Below are 17,620 nucleotides of genomic sequence, written 5' to 3' on the forward strand. Positions count from 1 at the left end.
TTTTGTCATCGTCATATTTGTCTTCAACCACACTTGCAAAATATACATACGCTGTATTGGAGAAGTCATTTATTAATTATAACCACTTTTGCCATTTCCCAGATTAGTGAATGGAACAAACGAGAATTATCAAGCATCTTTCCATTTTTGGAATTTAAAAAAAAAAGTTGGAGTTTTGATATGTAGTATATGCATCGAATTCAAATTTACATGCATGTAACATTGAATTGCTTTTAATTATTTTTAAATCACATAACGATCATAAGAGATATAAAACCAAACATCTAATATTAAAACGTAAAATATACGTATGTTTTAATGTAGCCTTAATTAAATTATTTTTATATATATATATATATATATATATATATATATATATATATATATATATATATATACTGTAGGCATTGGGTTCTATTACGCAGCTCCCATCTTGCTCTGCAGATGGAGACATTGTCCTCCAACAATGCTAAAATCCACACTCAAACTTTAATTTGCATTGCCTTTCGGTTCTCATTTCTCCACAACCAAGGATAGCATGGTATAATATGATTAGTATGACCAGTGAAGTAAATCGATTACTGGACTTTATCTATAATAGCTAACAGATACAGCACGTATATTTATAACATTATTAGAAATTGAATCAATTATCCACATTACATAGCAGTAATAAACTACAACAAGAAAAAGTAAAATATTTAATGGGTCTTCCATAAAACTAAGCCTTTGAAAGTTAGGAAAAAAGACAAGTTACCATGCCAAATTTGCCACGCTAGAGCACTGCAAATTGTATTTTTGCTCAATTTAGCAAGAAAAAAACAATTGATTAAGAAGACCACCGGTTTGTAAACACACACATTATGAGGGAACATCTGTATACACAAGCAAATCCTGTGCCGTGTTATTACGCGCTTGCGCTTTCCACTTTTGTAGGATCATTCAATTACATGCAGATTTGGTGCCTTTATGGAGGAATGCACTTTTTTTTTTTTTTATATATTGAAGCAGGGTAACCTTTTTATCTTTACATCTTATTAACCCTGGTTAACCCTTTTGATTAATAACAAATGTTATATATAGTATATAATATAAAAACTAGTTATATTATATATACATATATTTTTTATATACATATATAAAAAAATATATATAAAAAATAATAAATAAATTAAAAAAGAAAATATATATATATTTGGTTTTTTTTTAGATTCTGTGTGATGAATACTCAGCTAACCTCACGCGTTGCAGTTGACCCTGGCTGTGGCCTGCATGGAAACACTTATCACTGCTGCTCCACTTCAACTCACATGCACATGGGCCTGCACATCATGCTAGCATGATGCAGGTTGTATGATTTTCATGCGGAATACATGCATGTTACGTAATTGGCCGCGAGCCTCGCACATTGAGAACGCTTGTTATTCTCCCCAAAAATGTTGGCTTCGCGGCAATGCCCGGGACGTCGCCGCACAACAGATTTCAAGGCTATCATCTGTTCCCGGATGAGACGCAGATGTCGGATCCTGTTCCCACATTGCCATTTTAATGTGTTACTTGTGGAATAGTGTATTGGGGGGGTCGGGGGGTTGATCACTCTAAACACTTGTGGACATCACTGTCAACATAGAAAGCTTTTAGTAATTGCATGTGAATGAAAGGCTTGCGTGGCTTTCCTCATAGCGTGCTATTTTGATCCAGAGCAATCACTGCGACCGTGACCAATGGTGAAAAAGCAAATACAAAATATTCCCATCACACAAGTATTCTAGCAAAGTGTTTATCATTACAGTGATGGTGACTACTTGAGCCCTAAAAAGCCTCTTTGAGACATCACAAATGCGCTTTTAAAGTGGTCACGGTGGAGACGCTTTTAAGAAGCCGTCTAAAGGCACGGCAGAACTTTTGCCTTGTTAAGATCAGAAATAATGAAGAATTAGATTACAAGAAAATGATGCTAATCCTATAAACAATTGAGCTGAGTTAGCATGTAAATATATGAGGTCAGCTTCCATGACTGATCCCTCACATCCTGCATGCATACGCTGTGATGTCAACCCACACGAAGCACCTACATCAGAATCACATCTGCAACGGCAACTAACCTCTAACTATTTATTTATACGGGAATTTTTTTTTTTTTATGGCTACATCCATGACTTTCTATTTAAAGACTTGAAAATATATTGAAAACAAATCTATCAATGAGATGTTTTGTCAAATTGCACCTCTTACCTCATTCAATCTGCTTGCTTATTTTTGGAATAAGTGTCAACATGAAAAGATAAATAAACTTTCATAAGGTGTACTCTTCCTTGAACACTTTAGACAAATGAGGTAGACTTAATGAAATAATTATAGGCATCTATTTTTTTTAACCTCAGTCACACAATCGTAAAAAGTAATACAAGTTGATAAAAATCCTTTGATAACAACTGATGATGTGGAAAACGAGCCTGCCAGTAATTTATGAGAATGTTTGTGGACCTCTTGCCCTTTTATGTTCAAAATTAGCCACAGAGCCTCGGGACTGCTAATGTTTCAAATTTGTTTCTTCCTGACGTGGAAAAGCTGATTGCGCTTGTTTATTTGCCAGTTGCATGCGGAACTGAAGAGGTCTCGACGAGTGGTTTGAATGTAATTGGTGTGATTATGATTGATCAAAACAAGCCGTTTCGATTGTGTGCGCACATTGCAGACAGTGAGGATGTGTTGTGGGAAAAAAAAAACATTTGTTGAAAAACAAGCAAAATTAGAGACACCTGGAAGATCTCTCCCAGATGCCATCATCTAAGACTATGCTTATGAATGAAAATAATAAAATACTCTAGAGGATTCAGAATTTGAAAAGCTTAAAGTACCTTCAAAAATGTTGCAACTAAATGTCCAATGAAATTGATTTGATTATAGGAAAATATAGGAAATATATATACATAGTATATATATTTTTAAAGTTTTTTATTTTAGTATTAAAGTACGTCCATGAGTACCTCAGAACAGTAATTGCTAGTCTTCATTGGGCTCTTGACTTTGGGTGTTATACCGTAGTGTAAGCAATAATACTCAAGAGACCAAAGCGATGGGGCACAGGTGAAGTTGAGCTGGGCGAGAACAAAGAAAGACGGGAAGTCAAACAAACAGAGATCACGTCAGTGAAGCTTAAAAAGAAGTCAAAACAGGAAAAAACACAAGATTGTTGAGTCCCTCCGTTGCGGCAAGTGGAACAAACTTCCCTAAAAGCGATTTTCAACATGTCACTCGGTGTTCCACATCACTATCAATAGGCCTCACCATAGGCCTCCTGCTTTGCAATCCGGTTCGGACCTTTCCTGTGGGTCCTGACCTCTGCCTTCCCTGCCTTTTCCTCCCTCGCTCTTGGGAAATCAAACGGAACTTTCGTCGAGGATTTCAAGATCGCAGACCTGCCAAGCGACATCCAACCTTGCCTTGGGCGATTGAAGTTTTTTGTGTCCCGGTTGAGGGACCATGTTTAAATGTACATAAAAGAAATTTAGAACCAAGGAATGATACAATCTTCTCAGTAGACATTACATCCGCCATGTTCTTTCTGTTATCATTGACTTGGGGGATTTAATATTTTATATCCATCCTTTGCATTTTTTACCAAATGAGTAAAAGTCTATCAATGTCAACAAACCTTTAAGAGCAGATCTAAATTGTGGTGTAATGCAATTTTGACAATTTGATTAAGGTGCAAGCCGACAGATTTGACCTCTGGGCACTTGTTTGATTAACAACATAATCCATTCGTAAATCTGACAACATTGATCAAAGCCTCTCAACATTGGAGAAATTAATTATTTGAACACCCTTATAAACATATTTTGCATGCATCAATCACCCGCATTAACTCCAGTCTTGTAGACTGTGCTTCTCTACTGTGCTTAATTCAAAAGGAATGAGGAGCAGCTTTCATTGGCCAAGAAGTAAGCCGGCTGTGTTCATGCCCACAATTGCGCAATCGCCCACTTGATGTCTTCAAAAATACCTAAAGAACAAAGATTTCATGGCTCGATCAAGCCTTGCGCTAGTCTTGCAACAGCCACAAAAATCGGGGCGTTTATGGTAAACATGAAGAGGAAAATGTCAATGCCATCATTACGCACAATTACATCAAAAAAGAAGAAGAGAACAATTTAGCAGAGAATTTATTTATTTATTCAATTATTTATTTATCATCATTCATCGTGCGTGCGCGTGCTTGCGTGCGCATATTCTTTATTCGCTTGTGAGCTGCTCAATGAAGCCATACACTTCCAACATCAACAAACCAGGATCCGATAGTGTAGTAGTAGTGCTTTAGACCAGTGTTTCCCAACCAGTGTGCCGCGGCACATGTTCAGCTGTGCCGTGGGAAATTGTCCAACATTAAATACCGAGCGCATTGTAAATAGGATCGCCAAACCACAGGTCAGTTAGCGCAAGGCCTGGTCAGCCACTTGCTAATCGTGCATGCGTGGCAAATCAGTGAATCTTGAGATTTCATGTTGTGGCATCGACACATACTCAGTTTATGCGTGTGTTGCTGTTAGTGTTGGCTCGTGAGTGAACGATTCGTTCAAAAGAACGATTTCTTTTCAGTGAACGAGAGTAAACGAATCACTTCCGGAAGTGATTCGTTCTTTTTTCACTTCATATGACTTCAACCAGTAGGTGCCGGTAATGCGCATTGAAGCTGGTGCCACCTCGCCGTAAATCAAAACGAAGAAGAAAATGACGTAACTTCCCGTTCACGAACGAGTCGTGAATTGCATTTCCCGTTCACCAACGGAACGGATCTGTGAGTGAACGAGTCAGTAAGTGAGTGATTTGCATTTCCAGTTCATCGCGAGAACGGATCAGTGAGGGAACGAATCCTGACTTTCCCGTTCGCGAACGAGTCAGTGGGTCAACTGCCTTTCCTTCCCGTGCATCAACGGATCAGTCAGTGAATGTGTTGCGTCTCCCTCCTGGCGTGAATGTGTGTAAACCAGAATGTAGATTTACAATTTGCCAAGGAAAGAAAGAACCACTCACTGAAACACCACTTCTTTTATGCGCGTTTTCTCCAAGCTAACGGCTAACTTTCTTGCATGAAGGGATGCGCCGTTATGCAACAACGGGGAGATTATGCTTCTCTTTGGATGATCTTGATTTTGTAACACTTATAGTAGTTTTTAAATAACGTGTATGCATATATACGCCTAAATATTGGTATCCAATAAATCTACTGCAATTTCACATTGGATTATTAGTTTGAAATTTACTTTTAATATTATTATTATTTTTAATAAACATTCATGTTAAAACTTGTCTGGTGTTTTATTCCTTGTTTTTATGTTCGCCATTTAAAACATAAAAATCAGACATTTGGTTAAATGCTTTATATGACAATATGTGTAGGTACACCTCATGGACACTTCAATAGGTACACTACACGAGGTCAAATAATAATAATAAAAGAATAAATAAATAAAGGGTTAATTGCACAACAAAAGCATAGGTAAGAGTATTTTCACACCTGGGATTGAACCAAGTTCTTACCGAGCAAGAGCCCGTGTCACTAACCAGGCGGCTATTTCAACCTGGCAGCCCTGTGGTCGTCTGCACTGTTTTGTACTAATATTCCAGTTAAGTGAACCGCTTTAGAATCAGTTCACTCAAAATATTTGTTCAAAAGAATCGTTCACCGAATCGTTCACTACACTTTGTTGGACACTACATTAGGTACACCGCCATTTTCAAGTGTACCTAATAACAGGCCACTTTATTAGGGAAATATCATGGTCAAAGGTCACAGATGTCAAGCTCTAGTCCTCGGGGCCGCATTCCAACATGTTTTCCAAGATTCCCTCGTTAAGTGCACCTGCGTGAAAAGTTTTTGGTCATTTTCACGTTCTGCAGGAGCTAAAACTTTTCACGCAGGTGCACTTAACGAGGGAATCTTGGAAAACATGTTGGAATGCGGCCCCAAGGATTAGCGCTTGACACCTGTGACCTTTGACCATGATATTTCCCTAATAAAGTGGCCTGGTATTAGGTACACTTGAAAATGGCGGCGTACCTAATAGAGTGTCTAAGTGACGTAACAGATCAAACAGCCAATCAGAAAGTGGGGGTGAGGGCGGGTGTGGCACTTTTCACTTAAACCAGGGGCGTCGACCTCCAGTCCTCGAGGGGCCGCGTTCCAATATGTTTTCCAAGTTACCCTCGTTAAACACACCTGCGTGAAAAGATTTAGCTATTTTCATGGTCTGCAGAGGCTAAAACTTTTCACGCAGGTGCACTTAACGAGGGAATCTTGGAAAACATGTTGGAATGCGGCCCCGATGACTAGAACTTGACATCTGTGACTTTTGGCCATGATATTTCCCTAATAAAGTGGCCTGTTATTAGGTACACTTGAAAATGGTGGTGTACCTAATGGAGTGTCCAAGAAAGTGTAGTGAACGATTCTTTTAAACAAATATTTTGAGTGAACCGATTCTAAAGATTCCGTTCACTTAACTGGAATGCACATTACTAGTACAAAACAGTGCAGACGACCACAGGCTGCCAGGTTGAAATAGCCGACTGGTTAGTGACACGGGCTCTTGCTCGGTAAGCTTTTGCTCGGTAAGAACTTGGTACGATTCCAGCTGTGAAAATTCACCTACTTGTGCTTTTATTATGCAAATAACCCTTTATTTATTTATTCTTTTATTATTATTTTTTTACCTCGTGTAGTGTACCTATTGAAGTGTCCATGAGGTGTACCTACACATATTGTCAGATAAAGCAGTTAACCAAATGTCTGATTTTTATGTTTTAATGGCGAATAAAAAAAACAAGGAATAAAACACCAGACAAGTTTTAACATAAATGTTTATTTGACAATAATAATAACATTAAAAGTAAATTTCAAACCAATAATCCAATGTGAAATTGCAGTAGATATATTGGATAACAATATTTAGGCGTACATATGCATACACGTTATTAAATGAGTGTTATAAAATCAAGATCACCCAAAGAGAAGCATAATCTCCCCGTTGTTGCATAACGGCGTATCCCTTCATGCAAGAAAGTTAGCCGTTAGCTTGGAGAAAAGTGTTTCAGTGAGTGGTTCTTTCCATGGCAAATCGTAAATCCACATTCTGGCTTACATAGTTCACGCCAGGAGACGCAACACATTCACTGACTGATCCGTTGATGCACGGGAAGGAAGGCAGTTGACCCACTGACTCGTTCGCGAACGGGAAAGTCAGGATTCGTTCCCTCACTGATCCGTTCTCGCGATGAACTGGAAATGCAAATCACTCACTCACTGACTCGTTCACTCACAAATCCGTTCCGTTGGTGAACGGGAAATGCAATTCACGACTCGTTCGTGAACGGGAAGTTGCGTCATTTTCTTATTCGATTTGATTTACGGCGAGGTGGCACCAGCTTCAATGTGCATTACCGTCACTTACTGGTTGAAGTCATATGAACTGAAAAAAGAATTCGTTCACTCTCGTTCACTGAAAATTAAAAACGTTCTTTTGAACGAATTGTTCACTCACGAGTCAACACTAACAGCAACACACACATAAACTGAGTATGTGCCGATGGCATAAACATGAAATCTCAAGATTCTCCGATTTGCCACGCATGCACGATTAGCAAGTGGCTGACCAGGCCAATAGAAAAAGATGGATCATAATCCATCAATTTCCCGCAGAGGAAAATGAGATTAGGGGAGGAGACTGCTGTGCCCATAAAGCCTCTCAGCAGAGCAGTCCACAGTGGATTTAGACACGTGAATAGTTGTGTTCTTTAACTCGCAATTTGCTATCATCTCATGTTATATTTTGTTGTTTGAGCAATTATTGAAGCCAATCAGTGGGAGATTGCGTGTCCTTCAGCTTCATGATGTGACCACTGTCTGCGCTTTTTACGCACGATGGAGGACTTTTTACGCGCGGACGACACCCGGATCCAAAACGCGTCGTGGGCCAGATGGCGTGCGTTTGAGAACGGGAGTCACTCCGCCAACAACACCGTAAACCCTTTAAAACGAAATGACGAAGTGGCTAAAGCGGAAGTGGCCGTACTGGTGCTGGTGCTGCTCCTCGCGCTCACTGGCAACCTGTGCGTGCTATGGGCCATCCGCGCCGCCAAGACGCGCCAATCTCGGATGCTCTACTTCATGAGGCACCTTAGTATCGCCGACCTGGTGGTGGCCGTCTTCCAGGTTCTCCCGCAGCTCATCTGGGACATCACGTTCCGCTTCTCCGGGCCGGACGTGCTGTGCAGGCTGGTGAAGTACGCGCAGGTGGTGGGCATGTTCGCGTCCACCTACATGCTGGTGCTGATGTCCATCGACAGGTGCTTGGCCATATGCCAGCCACTCCGACCATTGCGCAGGGGACGGGACCGTGTGTGCGTGGGCACGTCATGGCTGCTAAGTCTGATCTTCAGCGCGCCTCAAATGTACATCTTCTCCCGGCGAGACGTTGGGAACGGCGTGTACGACTGCTGGGGGGACTTTGTACATCCGTGGGGCGCAAAAGTGTACATAACATGGATGACCCTCAGCATCTACATCCTCCCTGTGGGCGTCCTGAGCGTGTGCTACGGCCTCATTTGTGTCAAAATCTGGCAAAACTTTAACCTGAAAACTAGAAGGGAGCACGTTTTGGCTTCGTCATCCAAAGACGCACGTCACCTCTGTCAGGTGAGCAGCGTCAGGCTCATCTCCAAAGCCAAGATTCGCACAGTGAAAATGACTTTTGTGGTAGTGCTGGCTTACATCGTATGCTGGACCCCATTTTTCTTTGTCCAAATGTGGTCTGCGTGGGATGATGCGGCTCCACGAGAAGGTAAGATACCCAAAATTTATTTGTACACGTTAAGTTGGAGGGTCGTAACATTCACGCACCAAATGAAACAGGAGTACTGTAAAGAACTTTGAATGAATGAATGAATGAATGAATATAAATAAATAAATAAATAAATAAATAAATAAATAAAGAAAGAAAGAAAGAAAGAAAGAAAGAAAGAAAGAAAGAAAGAAAGAAAGAAAGAAAGAAAGAAAGAAAGTGTTTAGAAAATAGCTAATTTCCCTAACAAAATAAGGACTCATTTTGTATTATGTGTAAATAATTGAATCATATTTATATTAAATTAATCTGATTGTCTGCATGGTGACCATTCCAGCCCACTCTTCCAAAGTCTGATGTCAAACTATTATTATGCTCAGGTTTACTGTAATTTTAACATTCTCAACAAGGAATTTATAGGTTTGTCAAGTGTAACCATTATTATTATTATTATAGTTACTTTCTCGGGCCATTGTTCTCCATGAGATCTTAGAATGGTCAGCATTGCCCCCTAATAATAAACAACATTTTTTAAATTAATAGTTCCTGACTGTAAACTTAAATGAATTCTTTCCACACTGAAGATCTGAATTGAAATTACAGTATTTGTTTCCTCCATAGGAACCAAAGTTATTGATTATAATTAAGTGCCATCAAATATGCCAGGAGCAGAAATTGGTACTTGAGAACAGACAAGCCATTGATGTATTTCAACAAATTATTAGCAAAAATTTAACATTTTTTAACAAATGAAATAGCTTCCATAATTTTACTGCAAATACAGCCGTATTGTTGGATGAATTTCCTTGAAACTGTATTGGATGGCATTGGTTCGTATACAAAAAGTGTGCCTAATAATTTGGACAGACATCTTTGAGCACAGATGAAGGTTATTCTTTTGTCCTGCCTCCTCGCGTGAGATAAGAGCCATTCTTTTTGAAATTTTTTTTTTCTTTCCCAAGCAAAGGCCCTGAATGGTGTACCAGACCTTTTCCCGATGGGACAACTAGTCAGTAAATGAGAGTGTCACTGACAGTGTTTATCAGTGGAAGGAAAAAGTCCATGGAGGGGAATTGGAACTCCAGAGAGTGGAGACAAAAGCAGGGAACTATTAAAACGTTGTTATCTTTCAGTTACTCTTGACGTGTAATCATGCAGAAGTCTTTTAATTTCCTTCCGTAATTCTGGGGTAATATGCATATTTAGATGAATGTATTCCAGAAGGAGAAACATCAAAAAGCCATTGTTAATGAACAAATTATACCAAATAGTCAATTAGTGTTTATAACAAATTGCATTGAACTGTAATCACAAGGCCATAAATCTCATGTGTGTTGACAAAATGATTCTAATAATGAATTTGTTGCGATATAGACTTGGTATGGGCATTATACTTCATTGTCATCAATGGGGAAATGTTTTACAATTAATTCATTGTTATTTAAATATTATTTTAGCTTTGAAAACAAATATTTAAATATTATTTTATTCTTAAAACAATAAATATAATAATATTTGGATTTGCTCACACACATATGTCAATAATGATATCATATAAACAATTGAAAGAAATGAGACAGCTGATGGTGATTTTCTTTCGACATCAAACTAGTTGAGCGTGAATCAACCGTGTAGTGCGCTTATTTTGCCTCACTTCTTTTGAGTTCCATTGTGGTCTTATCCCCGGATTCCCGCTCGGTTCTTATGTTTAGAAGCCATGTAGGGAAGTTCACTATAATGAGCTCAACAGGGCTTGAAGTCCAAATGGGACTTTGTGTACTCATGCGATGTTTGCTTAACTTCTGCTCTAATCGAATAAATTATTGCGTTGTCATCGTAATCCTCTTCTGGATTTCAACATGATCTCGTCTTCATTCTTGCGGCGTCGCTCGCTAAAGAGGCGTGAAATGAAGTGTTTCATCTCCGCCTTAGGAGAAATGTAAACAATATTGAGGGCATTTCCCTACAGAATAGTTATTTTTTTTCACTGGCCATGTTTAACAGGATTGACAAGTTGATGTCAAAGCTCCATCTAGCATGTGAGAGGTCAGCACCTTCAGGAGAAAAAACATTTGACACTCTTTAAATCTGTTTCACCCCATTAGGATTAAAAACAAAAAAAAATTCCTCTTTCCCCAATGCCCCCCTCCCAGTGTTCTGTGCCTCCGATCACTGGAATTATCATCATTTCCATGAATAATAAATTACTTTTTTCCATGCAAGACAGTCACATTGGTCGGAGAACATTTATCATACTTGTTCCGATGGAAATGCACCAGGCAACTTAGAGTTCACTTTGTGTGGCATCCCTCAAGGTTTCTTATAATGCCAGATGTTTCTGAAGTTCTCGCTTCACCTCACCAATGATTTGTAACATCTCCCCAGCTGGCCCAAGCTGTGGCTGATCTATATACTGTGGACATAAAATACACGAGTGAAATTCTTGAATGCCTCCTTTCCACTCAAGTGCAAAGGAGCAGAGGATGAGTTGTTTTTTTTTTAAGAAAAAATATTGTGTCATAGTCAGACTGAGCAAAGTCCTCCATTTTTTGACAGACACGGCCTTCATCATTGCCATGTTGCTGGCCAGTCTGAACAGCTGCTGTAACCCTTGGATCTACATGTTCTTCGCCGGTCACATGTTCCAAGGTGTGACAAGCGGTTTCTTCTGCTGTCGACGCTATGTGGCGGCATCCTTGAGCAGCCGCCATCACAACACGGCCATCAAGACGGACAGCAACCACAAAAGCCTCTCGCACTCGTCTAGCACAGGGGAGTCGGCCCACTGAGACTTCCTCTTCAATGGCACATCATTACTTCGGCAGTCTCAATGGAAAAATACTTTCCAAACAACAAGAAAGAATTTTTCATGGCTACTTGTCACGAAGCGAAAATGAGATCTTGCCCCAAGAACAATTGAGCCACCGAGAAATAGTGGGCCAACTCCATTTTTATCATTTTAGAGTGATTCAGCTCTTATGACAACATGGGTGGTGGCGGGGGTGATGCTCGTATTACAGAAGTTCTGGATCTCGTCAGATTTGGGCTTTTTGCCAGAAAGCGCGACTTTGATTTTGATTAAACATAAGTACACTTTTATCCATATATGGTCGAGTACTGTCATCATCTAGGCTACCTGAACGACAAGAAACAAACTGGGGTTAAACAAAAGGATCTGTTAACCCTAACTCAAATCTCTAAATGCATTCACTTAAATTAACATGCACTCAAGACAAACTATGCATTAAATATAAAATATGTATTAGACTTTTTTTTCAATCCACTGCAGCACCGTCTTCCATCATGTCAATTACGTAAAATCTCACTGTTGATACCAAAAGTGAGCCAATACTGGTGGAGCGGCTAGAACACAGTCCATTTTGAAATGTAGTAAAATGATTTTAATTTGTTAGGACACATGTAATACAATAAAGAGCCATTTCAGTCAATGTTTTCCATTCCTGTCCAATTTTGAACTCATTGCAAATATCATATGCTTAGATTTACTGCTCTTTGTGTTTTTCATCAGCATTTCTTGGATCACCATTTCTGTCCTAACTGTATTTGCTTTCATGTTGTAAGGGGATTTGAATAGTATCAAATGTAGGTGTACTACTATCTGATTTAAGGCTGCCCAAGACTGCCCCCTGTGGCCACATGTTGTCATTAGCGGGAATGTGGAGCACTTTCCTGCAGTTCTCTTTTTGTAAATATGATTGAATGAGAAAGAAAAACTTACTACGTGCATTTTAAGACACGTCAAAATATTTAGTTATTAAGGACGTTTGGTATCCATAGCAGAGAAAGCCGCGGGAACAAACATAAAACAATAATGAACAGTTAAATGCATTCCTAGTGTGGTAAATTATACTCATTTAAAGAGGTCACTTATTTGATTTAATTTCCCCGAAATTCATTCATTTTTAAAAATAATTTTAAAAAAGTCACAGGAAAATAAAGTAGAAATATCTGTGCCATATAAAGTTGTAAACTACACACTGTTGCTAACTATTAAATGTGTTATTGTTTCCAAATCCCACACAAAATTGAACTCTGAGCAAAGTTGCTGTAAACACATAATGATGAACACTGTAGTGAAATACCCATCATGTCCAGTTGTAATCCACTTGGTGGGCGGTGCCGGTGAGTTTGTGTCATTCCTTGGCCAGGTGAACGCTAAAGCCGCTACAGCACCGCCCAACGCTGGTCAACAAGGGCCGCACAAGGATATCCAGGACGACGTTCCAGAGGTTCTGCAGCCAGCGTGTTCCTATAAGAATGCCCTTGATGCACGGGCTGATCATCCTGGAGAACACAACACACCTCAGTGACTCCTTTGCCCTTAGTACCCAAACGTGGTAGTCAAGATTACGTCACAATTATAATTATTGACATCAGAAGTTTTGAAGTTACACACTTACCATATGTGTATGCAGCTGAGGATGGCGAAGAGGATTCCTGAGAGGATAGACATGGGGATGGCCAGAAGCACTGAGATGATCCTGTATACCCAAACTCGACTGACTTCAAACAAAGCATGACTCCAGAGCCACACTCGATCCCCGCTGCGCACCGACATCGGCTCAGCAATCACATCCTCAAATGTCACCTGCGTGCCAAAAGAACACACGGTGTTAAGTTTGTGCAGATATTCTTTCATTCATTTCATATTTGATCCTAGTGTTCACAATTGATAATCGTGAAATGTGTCAGAAAATGTGGGCGTGGTTAAAATACAAACATTTTTGTCACTGGCCTTTGGGGCACAGATAATTGTGCCCCACAAATTCTGCCTTGCAACAGGTCATGGCACAAAGAATGCAAACAATTCTGTTGAGCCAGAATTCACGAAAGTCACGAAAGTCACGAAATCCATCTCAGCTGTTATAGCACATTAATACTTTGCTACCTTAAGGCAGTCGTTGATCCCTCGAGGGTCGCGAACATCGAGCAGAGGTTTAGTATCGCTGATATCCACCAGACAAGACGAAGGAATACTTTCTTCTTGCCCGTCAGTGGGCGCTTTCCACAGGAAGTCTGGTTGCTCTCCATCATAATCCTCAGGGTCACTGGAGTCCTCGAGGTCAATCTCCACTTCCTCGGAATCTCCCCCCTTCTTCAGGTCGTCCATTGAAACAGGCAACACGGTACTGTCGGTACAGACGTCCAAGTGAGGCCAGAACTCCGTCAGCTGTGGGCGCGGCGAGGCGCTATATTGGGACGGCTGCGTTGGCCTGGATGGTATTTTCAGATGGGCTTTCAACTTGGATCACTTTCCTGAGCTGCGAGACGATAGAGAGGATATAAATACTGGCCACACACATGAAGCATATGCATTATTTCAGTTGGTAATATGTCCCACAGATATGAATCTTGGTTTGTTGTCTGGTTTTATTGAATTTTATTTTTTAAAATTGTAAAACATTTTTTTATAAGGTGCTTTACAAATAACGTTGAATTAAATTGACTAACCGTTCCCTAAAGATTATGATTGGCACAAATGTAGTGAAGCACAACAACAAAGTGCAAAACCTAATGTGCACATACCTGCACATTGATTTTAAAGTGTGGATGGTGCTTAATTAGTTTCATTAACTCTTGGACCCTTTGAATGAAACGAGATACCAATATATCTTAGTGTAATACAAAAAAAGGAAGGTTTTTGAATATAGCTCTTATACTATGAATTGTGAATGCGTTATATAAATAAAGAAAGTATTGTTTTGTATTTTTGTACATAATCAGTACCTTGTACAAGCTAATGTTAAGTCCAAAGAGTTAAACAGTGTGAATCTAAACAATTAACAAGTAGTGCGAAAGTGTGCTTAGAAATGGGCGACCAAAGGTGCTTATTGAACAGAAAAAAAAATAAAAAATATCTGACCCCTCTTGGGCTGGACATCCATTAACGTCAATAGTGTTCTTATTGGCCAACAAATAGATTTTTGCACAGATGCCAAAGCAAACCTACAACCCTAATGTAACAACTTTCTAGTCTCTACCCACTTTGTATCATATGTGAGCTTTAAAAGCGCTGTACATTTTCTCTACAGCCATGGTGTCAAACTCTTTTTTGTCACGGGCCGCATCATAGTCATAGTTTCCCTCGGAGTGCCATTATGAGTGTCAACTTGTTCTATATACATACAGTATAGGCTACACAACAAACCCATGAATAACTAGTTTTGAACTAGTAAAAATTGTTCAAATATTCTAAAAGGATGAACGGTAATAAAAATTGCTAGCAATGCCTCTATTATTTAAAAGTGAAGACATTGTAATTTTAGTAGTGACACAAAGTCGATGCAAAATCTGTCTTTGCAGGCCACATAAAGTGATGTGGTGGGACGTATCTGGCCCCCGGGCCTTGAGTTTGACACCTATGCTCTACAGGATATGTAATACTGTATAATGAGCGCCGTCCCGTGTATAAAAAAAAAAGTTATTACTATAAAAATAACCTACTTCAAGCACCACACAGAATGATGTAGATTAAGAGAGGTGACCTGTCACACAGTTACAGTACAGCACACACGCGAGCAGATAAGAAGGCCAAAACGCAGCCTCGAGTGGAATCGATCATATCGACGCGTTGTTGGGTTTGGGTTCCACTTTGACCATGCCCATTCTCTTCTTGAGCAATTTGTCCTCATTGTTCAACTTGGTCCGGATGGCCGTCCTGATCTGGCTGCTGTCCACACCGAACTTGACCCGCACGTGATCTGGAGGGAGGGATCACACAATAAGGAAGACAAATCAAAAGGTTGTGTAAGACTGCTGAGATGATGTCGAATCCTACATCCCCACACGGACACTAATTTGTAGTAATGAGTAGAAGCCTATCTCTAGGTCAGGGTACATCCCAGAACTGGTTGCTAGGCAATCCCTGATCCCACATAGGAAGGTCAAAACTGAGATTCAAACTCAGAACCTTTCGAGAGCTGAATGAATAAAAGATGAAGAAAAATCTCACTCAAGTTGTACTCATTGCAACGGTAGTGCTAAAGATGAATTATTAATCATTCATATTGTCAATCAGCAACCTACTGATGATGCTCCTGAGGATCTCAGGTGGGAGCTGGGGCTTGGAGCATTCCTCCCCAGTCACAGTGTTCCTGCGGCCCTGCAGCGAGTGCGTGGCTAACGTCTCTCTGTCAAAAAGCATCATAAGCAGCGCGGCGGTGTATTTCTTGTAGTCGGAGATTTCGCCCACATGCTCGTAAAGATTTCTTGGAACGCGGAGGTCTTCAGCGAGGTACATGTAGTTGTTGATATCCTGAGGGGGAGAAAGATCCTGAGTGTGACGACGCATAAGGAGCGTGGCCCGGCGACACTGACAAAAGAGTGCTGACCTCTGGCTTGTCGCCTACTGCTTCCGTTTGGGCCTCGGGCCCCGGCAGGAAAGCGATGTCTTCGTCTTGGGAGTTGTGCGGCACCATCGTCGCGTCACCGCCTTGAAGAACGTGGTCCAGCGTGGCTCGGAGCTGATGAGCCGTGTGTCGCATCTCCGCCATGAGGGTGTTCATCTCTGCGCCGAGACAAATGACCATTATGCGCAAGCATGTACACAACTTGGGCTAATGGGAAAAACATTTTTACTGTTGGATCAAACATACAGTTTGAACACATTTTTTTCATCACTGCAAACTTTACATAAATATTCAGTCCCAACTACAAAGTTAAACTTGGCATTATCCTCTTCACCAGGATGCAAACAGAACATTCAGAGAACCAACCCATCTTATTTATGAGAACACAGAAAAATATTCTCTCCTCCTTCTGCCCACCTTTCATCTCCCTCAATTCTCTCTCAGCCAGAATTCGACATCGCCGTTCATATTTGAGTTGGGCCTGCAGCTCTTCTATCTTCATCAGCAGGCTGATGGTGTCCGTTCGGATGCCTTGACTCCCTTCGTCATTAATTTCCTCAAATTCCTGCTGTCGGGTGAAAGGAAAGCACGATTGTAATTGGGAAGAAGTGCACAACGCGTTGTGTGTGCAGCGTTCACAAGAGATACATCATACCTCGGTGTGGAAAAAAGGAGAGTAAGTGGACTCGGCCAACTCCTCCATTGGACCATCATCCGGTGGGACCGTGTTGATCTTTAGCATCTTTGGCGGCGGCGTCGGGGATGGGGTCGCCCCCGCCTCTCTCTTGGGTGGCATAAGGTTCAAGGGAAATCTAGAGAGGGAAGACACATTTTGTGAAGTTCGGCCCAGCGATCGGCGTCTAACTTTCAGCCAAGGAGGGAGACTAAAATGGAAACTTAGTTGACGCCATGTCCTCAGCTCGACCCCTCGGCTGCAGCCTACTTAGCTCACCGTGATAAACAATATGTAATAAATTCGATTTTTATGGATACAGTGGTGGAAATGAAGCTCACCTGGGCCCTCGAGAAATCGAGAATCGAGAAATTTAAGTGCAACGACACCCACTGAGGACAAAGCAAGTGCAATATATCATGCAAATACTGCGTAGTAGAGGAAGTAAGAGTACTACTGCAGTACTACAGTACATGGATCCCCGTGTAATAATATCACTGTTAAATGTGTAGCTCGTAAGGTTTTGAGCTCAATTCGTGGAGGAAACAGATTAAATTTATTTTTAATATATATAGTTCGAATATGTCACGAATAACTATTAGAATTATTAAATAGTTTATCTTATACGTGGAACAAAACCGAGACTTATTTTTCTCCAGGGGACTTATTTTGGACAGGACTGCTTCCTGTTCTACTAGATTTTCTTTGAACCAATAAGATTGCAAAGATTTCTA

The 17,620-nt window shown here is 40.5% G+C and overlaps 3 protein-coding genes across 5 annotated transcripts; 1 reads left to right on the forward strand and 2 right to left on the reverse strand.

Annotated features, from left to right (window-relative positions):
- Nucleotides 1-7,710: 7,710 nt before the first annotated feature.
- LOC125976964 (isotocin receptor-like) lies at nucleotides 7,711-12,292 on the forward strand. The gene is made up of 2 exons (XM_049733012.2): nucleotides 7,711-8,843; nucleotides 11,400-12,292. The coding sequence occupies exons 1-2, from the start codon at nucleotides 7,925-7,927 to the stop codon at nucleotides 11,630-11,632; spliced, it is 1,152 nt and encodes a 383-aa protein (XP_049588969.1). The 5' UTR covers nucleotides 7,711-7,924; the 3' UTR covers nucleotides 11,633-12,292.
- On the reverse strand, nucleotides 12,222-14,133 carry cav4a (caveolin 4a). The gene is made up of 3 exons (XM_049733016.2): nucleotides 13,753-14,133; nucleotides 13,265-13,452; nucleotides 12,222-13,148 (listed from the first exon to the last, which is right to left on the reverse strand). Exons 1-3 carry the CDS (start codon nucleotides 13,972-13,974, stop codon nucleotides 12,998-13,000), a joined length of 561 nt encoding a protein of 186 aa, XP_049588973.1. The 5' UTR covers nucleotides 13,975-14,133; the 3' UTR covers nucleotides 12,222-12,997.
- Nucleotides 14,134-14,216: 83 nt separating this feature from the next.
- LOC125976965 (uncharacterized) lies at nucleotides 14,217-17,555 on the reverse strand. 3 transcript variants are annotated; one of them, XM_049733015.2, is made up of 6 exons: nucleotides 17,228-17,555; nucleotides 16,869-17,025; nucleotides 16,631-16,778; nucleotides 16,196-16,371; nucleotides 15,891-16,119; nucleotides 14,217-15,565 (listed from the first exon to the last, which is right to left on the reverse strand). In XM_049733015.2, the coding sequence occupies exons 2-6, from the start codon at nucleotides 17,007-17,009 to the stop codon at nucleotides 15,423-15,425; spliced, it is 837 nt and encodes a 278-aa protein (XP_049588972.1). In that variant the 5' UTR covers nucleotides 17,010-17,025; nucleotides 17,228-17,555; the 3' UTR covers nucleotides 14,217-15,422. The 3 variants fall into 3 exon arrangements, with proteins under 3 accessions (XP_049588972.1, XP_049588971.1, XP_068508471.1); XM_049733014.2 differs by having other exon boundaries at nucleotides 16,631-16,781; nucleotides 17,228-17,553; XM_068652370.1 differs by lacking the exon at nucleotides 17,228-17,555 and having other exon boundaries at nucleotides 16,631-16,781; nucleotides 16,869-17,176.
- Nucleotides 17,556-17,620: the final 65 nt, after the last annotated feature.

This window comes from Syngnathus scovelli, chromosome 11 (assembly GCF_024217435.2).
Source record: "Syngnathus scovelli strain Florida chromosome 11, RoL_Ssco_1.2, whole genome shotgun sequence".
Taxonomy (NCBI): domain Eukaryota; kingdom Metazoa; phylum Chordata; class Actinopteri; order Syngnathiformes; family Syngnathidae; genus Syngnathus; species Syngnathus scovelli.

Coding starts and splice junctions, on each gene's coding strand:
- cav4a (XM_049733016.2), bottom strand. CDS start 13,974: ATGGACGACCTGAAGAAGGGGGGAGATTCCGAGGAAGTGGAGATTGAC. Junction 13,453..13,752: donor GGATCAACGACTGCCTTAAG/GTAGCAAAGTAT, acceptor TTTGGCACGCAG/GTGACATTTGAGGATGTGAT. Junction 13,149..13,264: donor CTCAGCTGCATACACATATG/GTAAGTGTGTAA, acceptor TGTGTTCTCCAG/GATGATCAGCCCGTGCATCA.
- LOC125976965 (XM_049733014.2), bottom strand. CDS start 17,009: ATGCCACCCAAGAGAGAGGCGGGGGCGACCCCATCCCCGACGCCGCCG. Junction 16,372..16,630: donor AGAATTGAGGGAGATGAAAG/GTGGGCAGAAGG, acceptor GTCTCGGCGCAG/AGATGAACACCCTCATGGCG. Junction 16,120..16,195: donor CAGTAGGCGACAAGCCAGAG/GTCAGCACTCTT, acceptor TCTCCCCCTCAG/GATATCAACAACTACATGTA.
- LOC125976964 (XM_049733012.2), top strand. CDS start 7,925: ATGGAGGACTTTTTACGCGCGGACGACACCCGGATCCAAAACGCGTCG. Junction 8,844..11,399: donor TGATGCGGCTCCACGAGAAG/GTAAGATACCCA, acceptor ATTTTTTGACAG/ACACGGCCTTCATCATTGCC.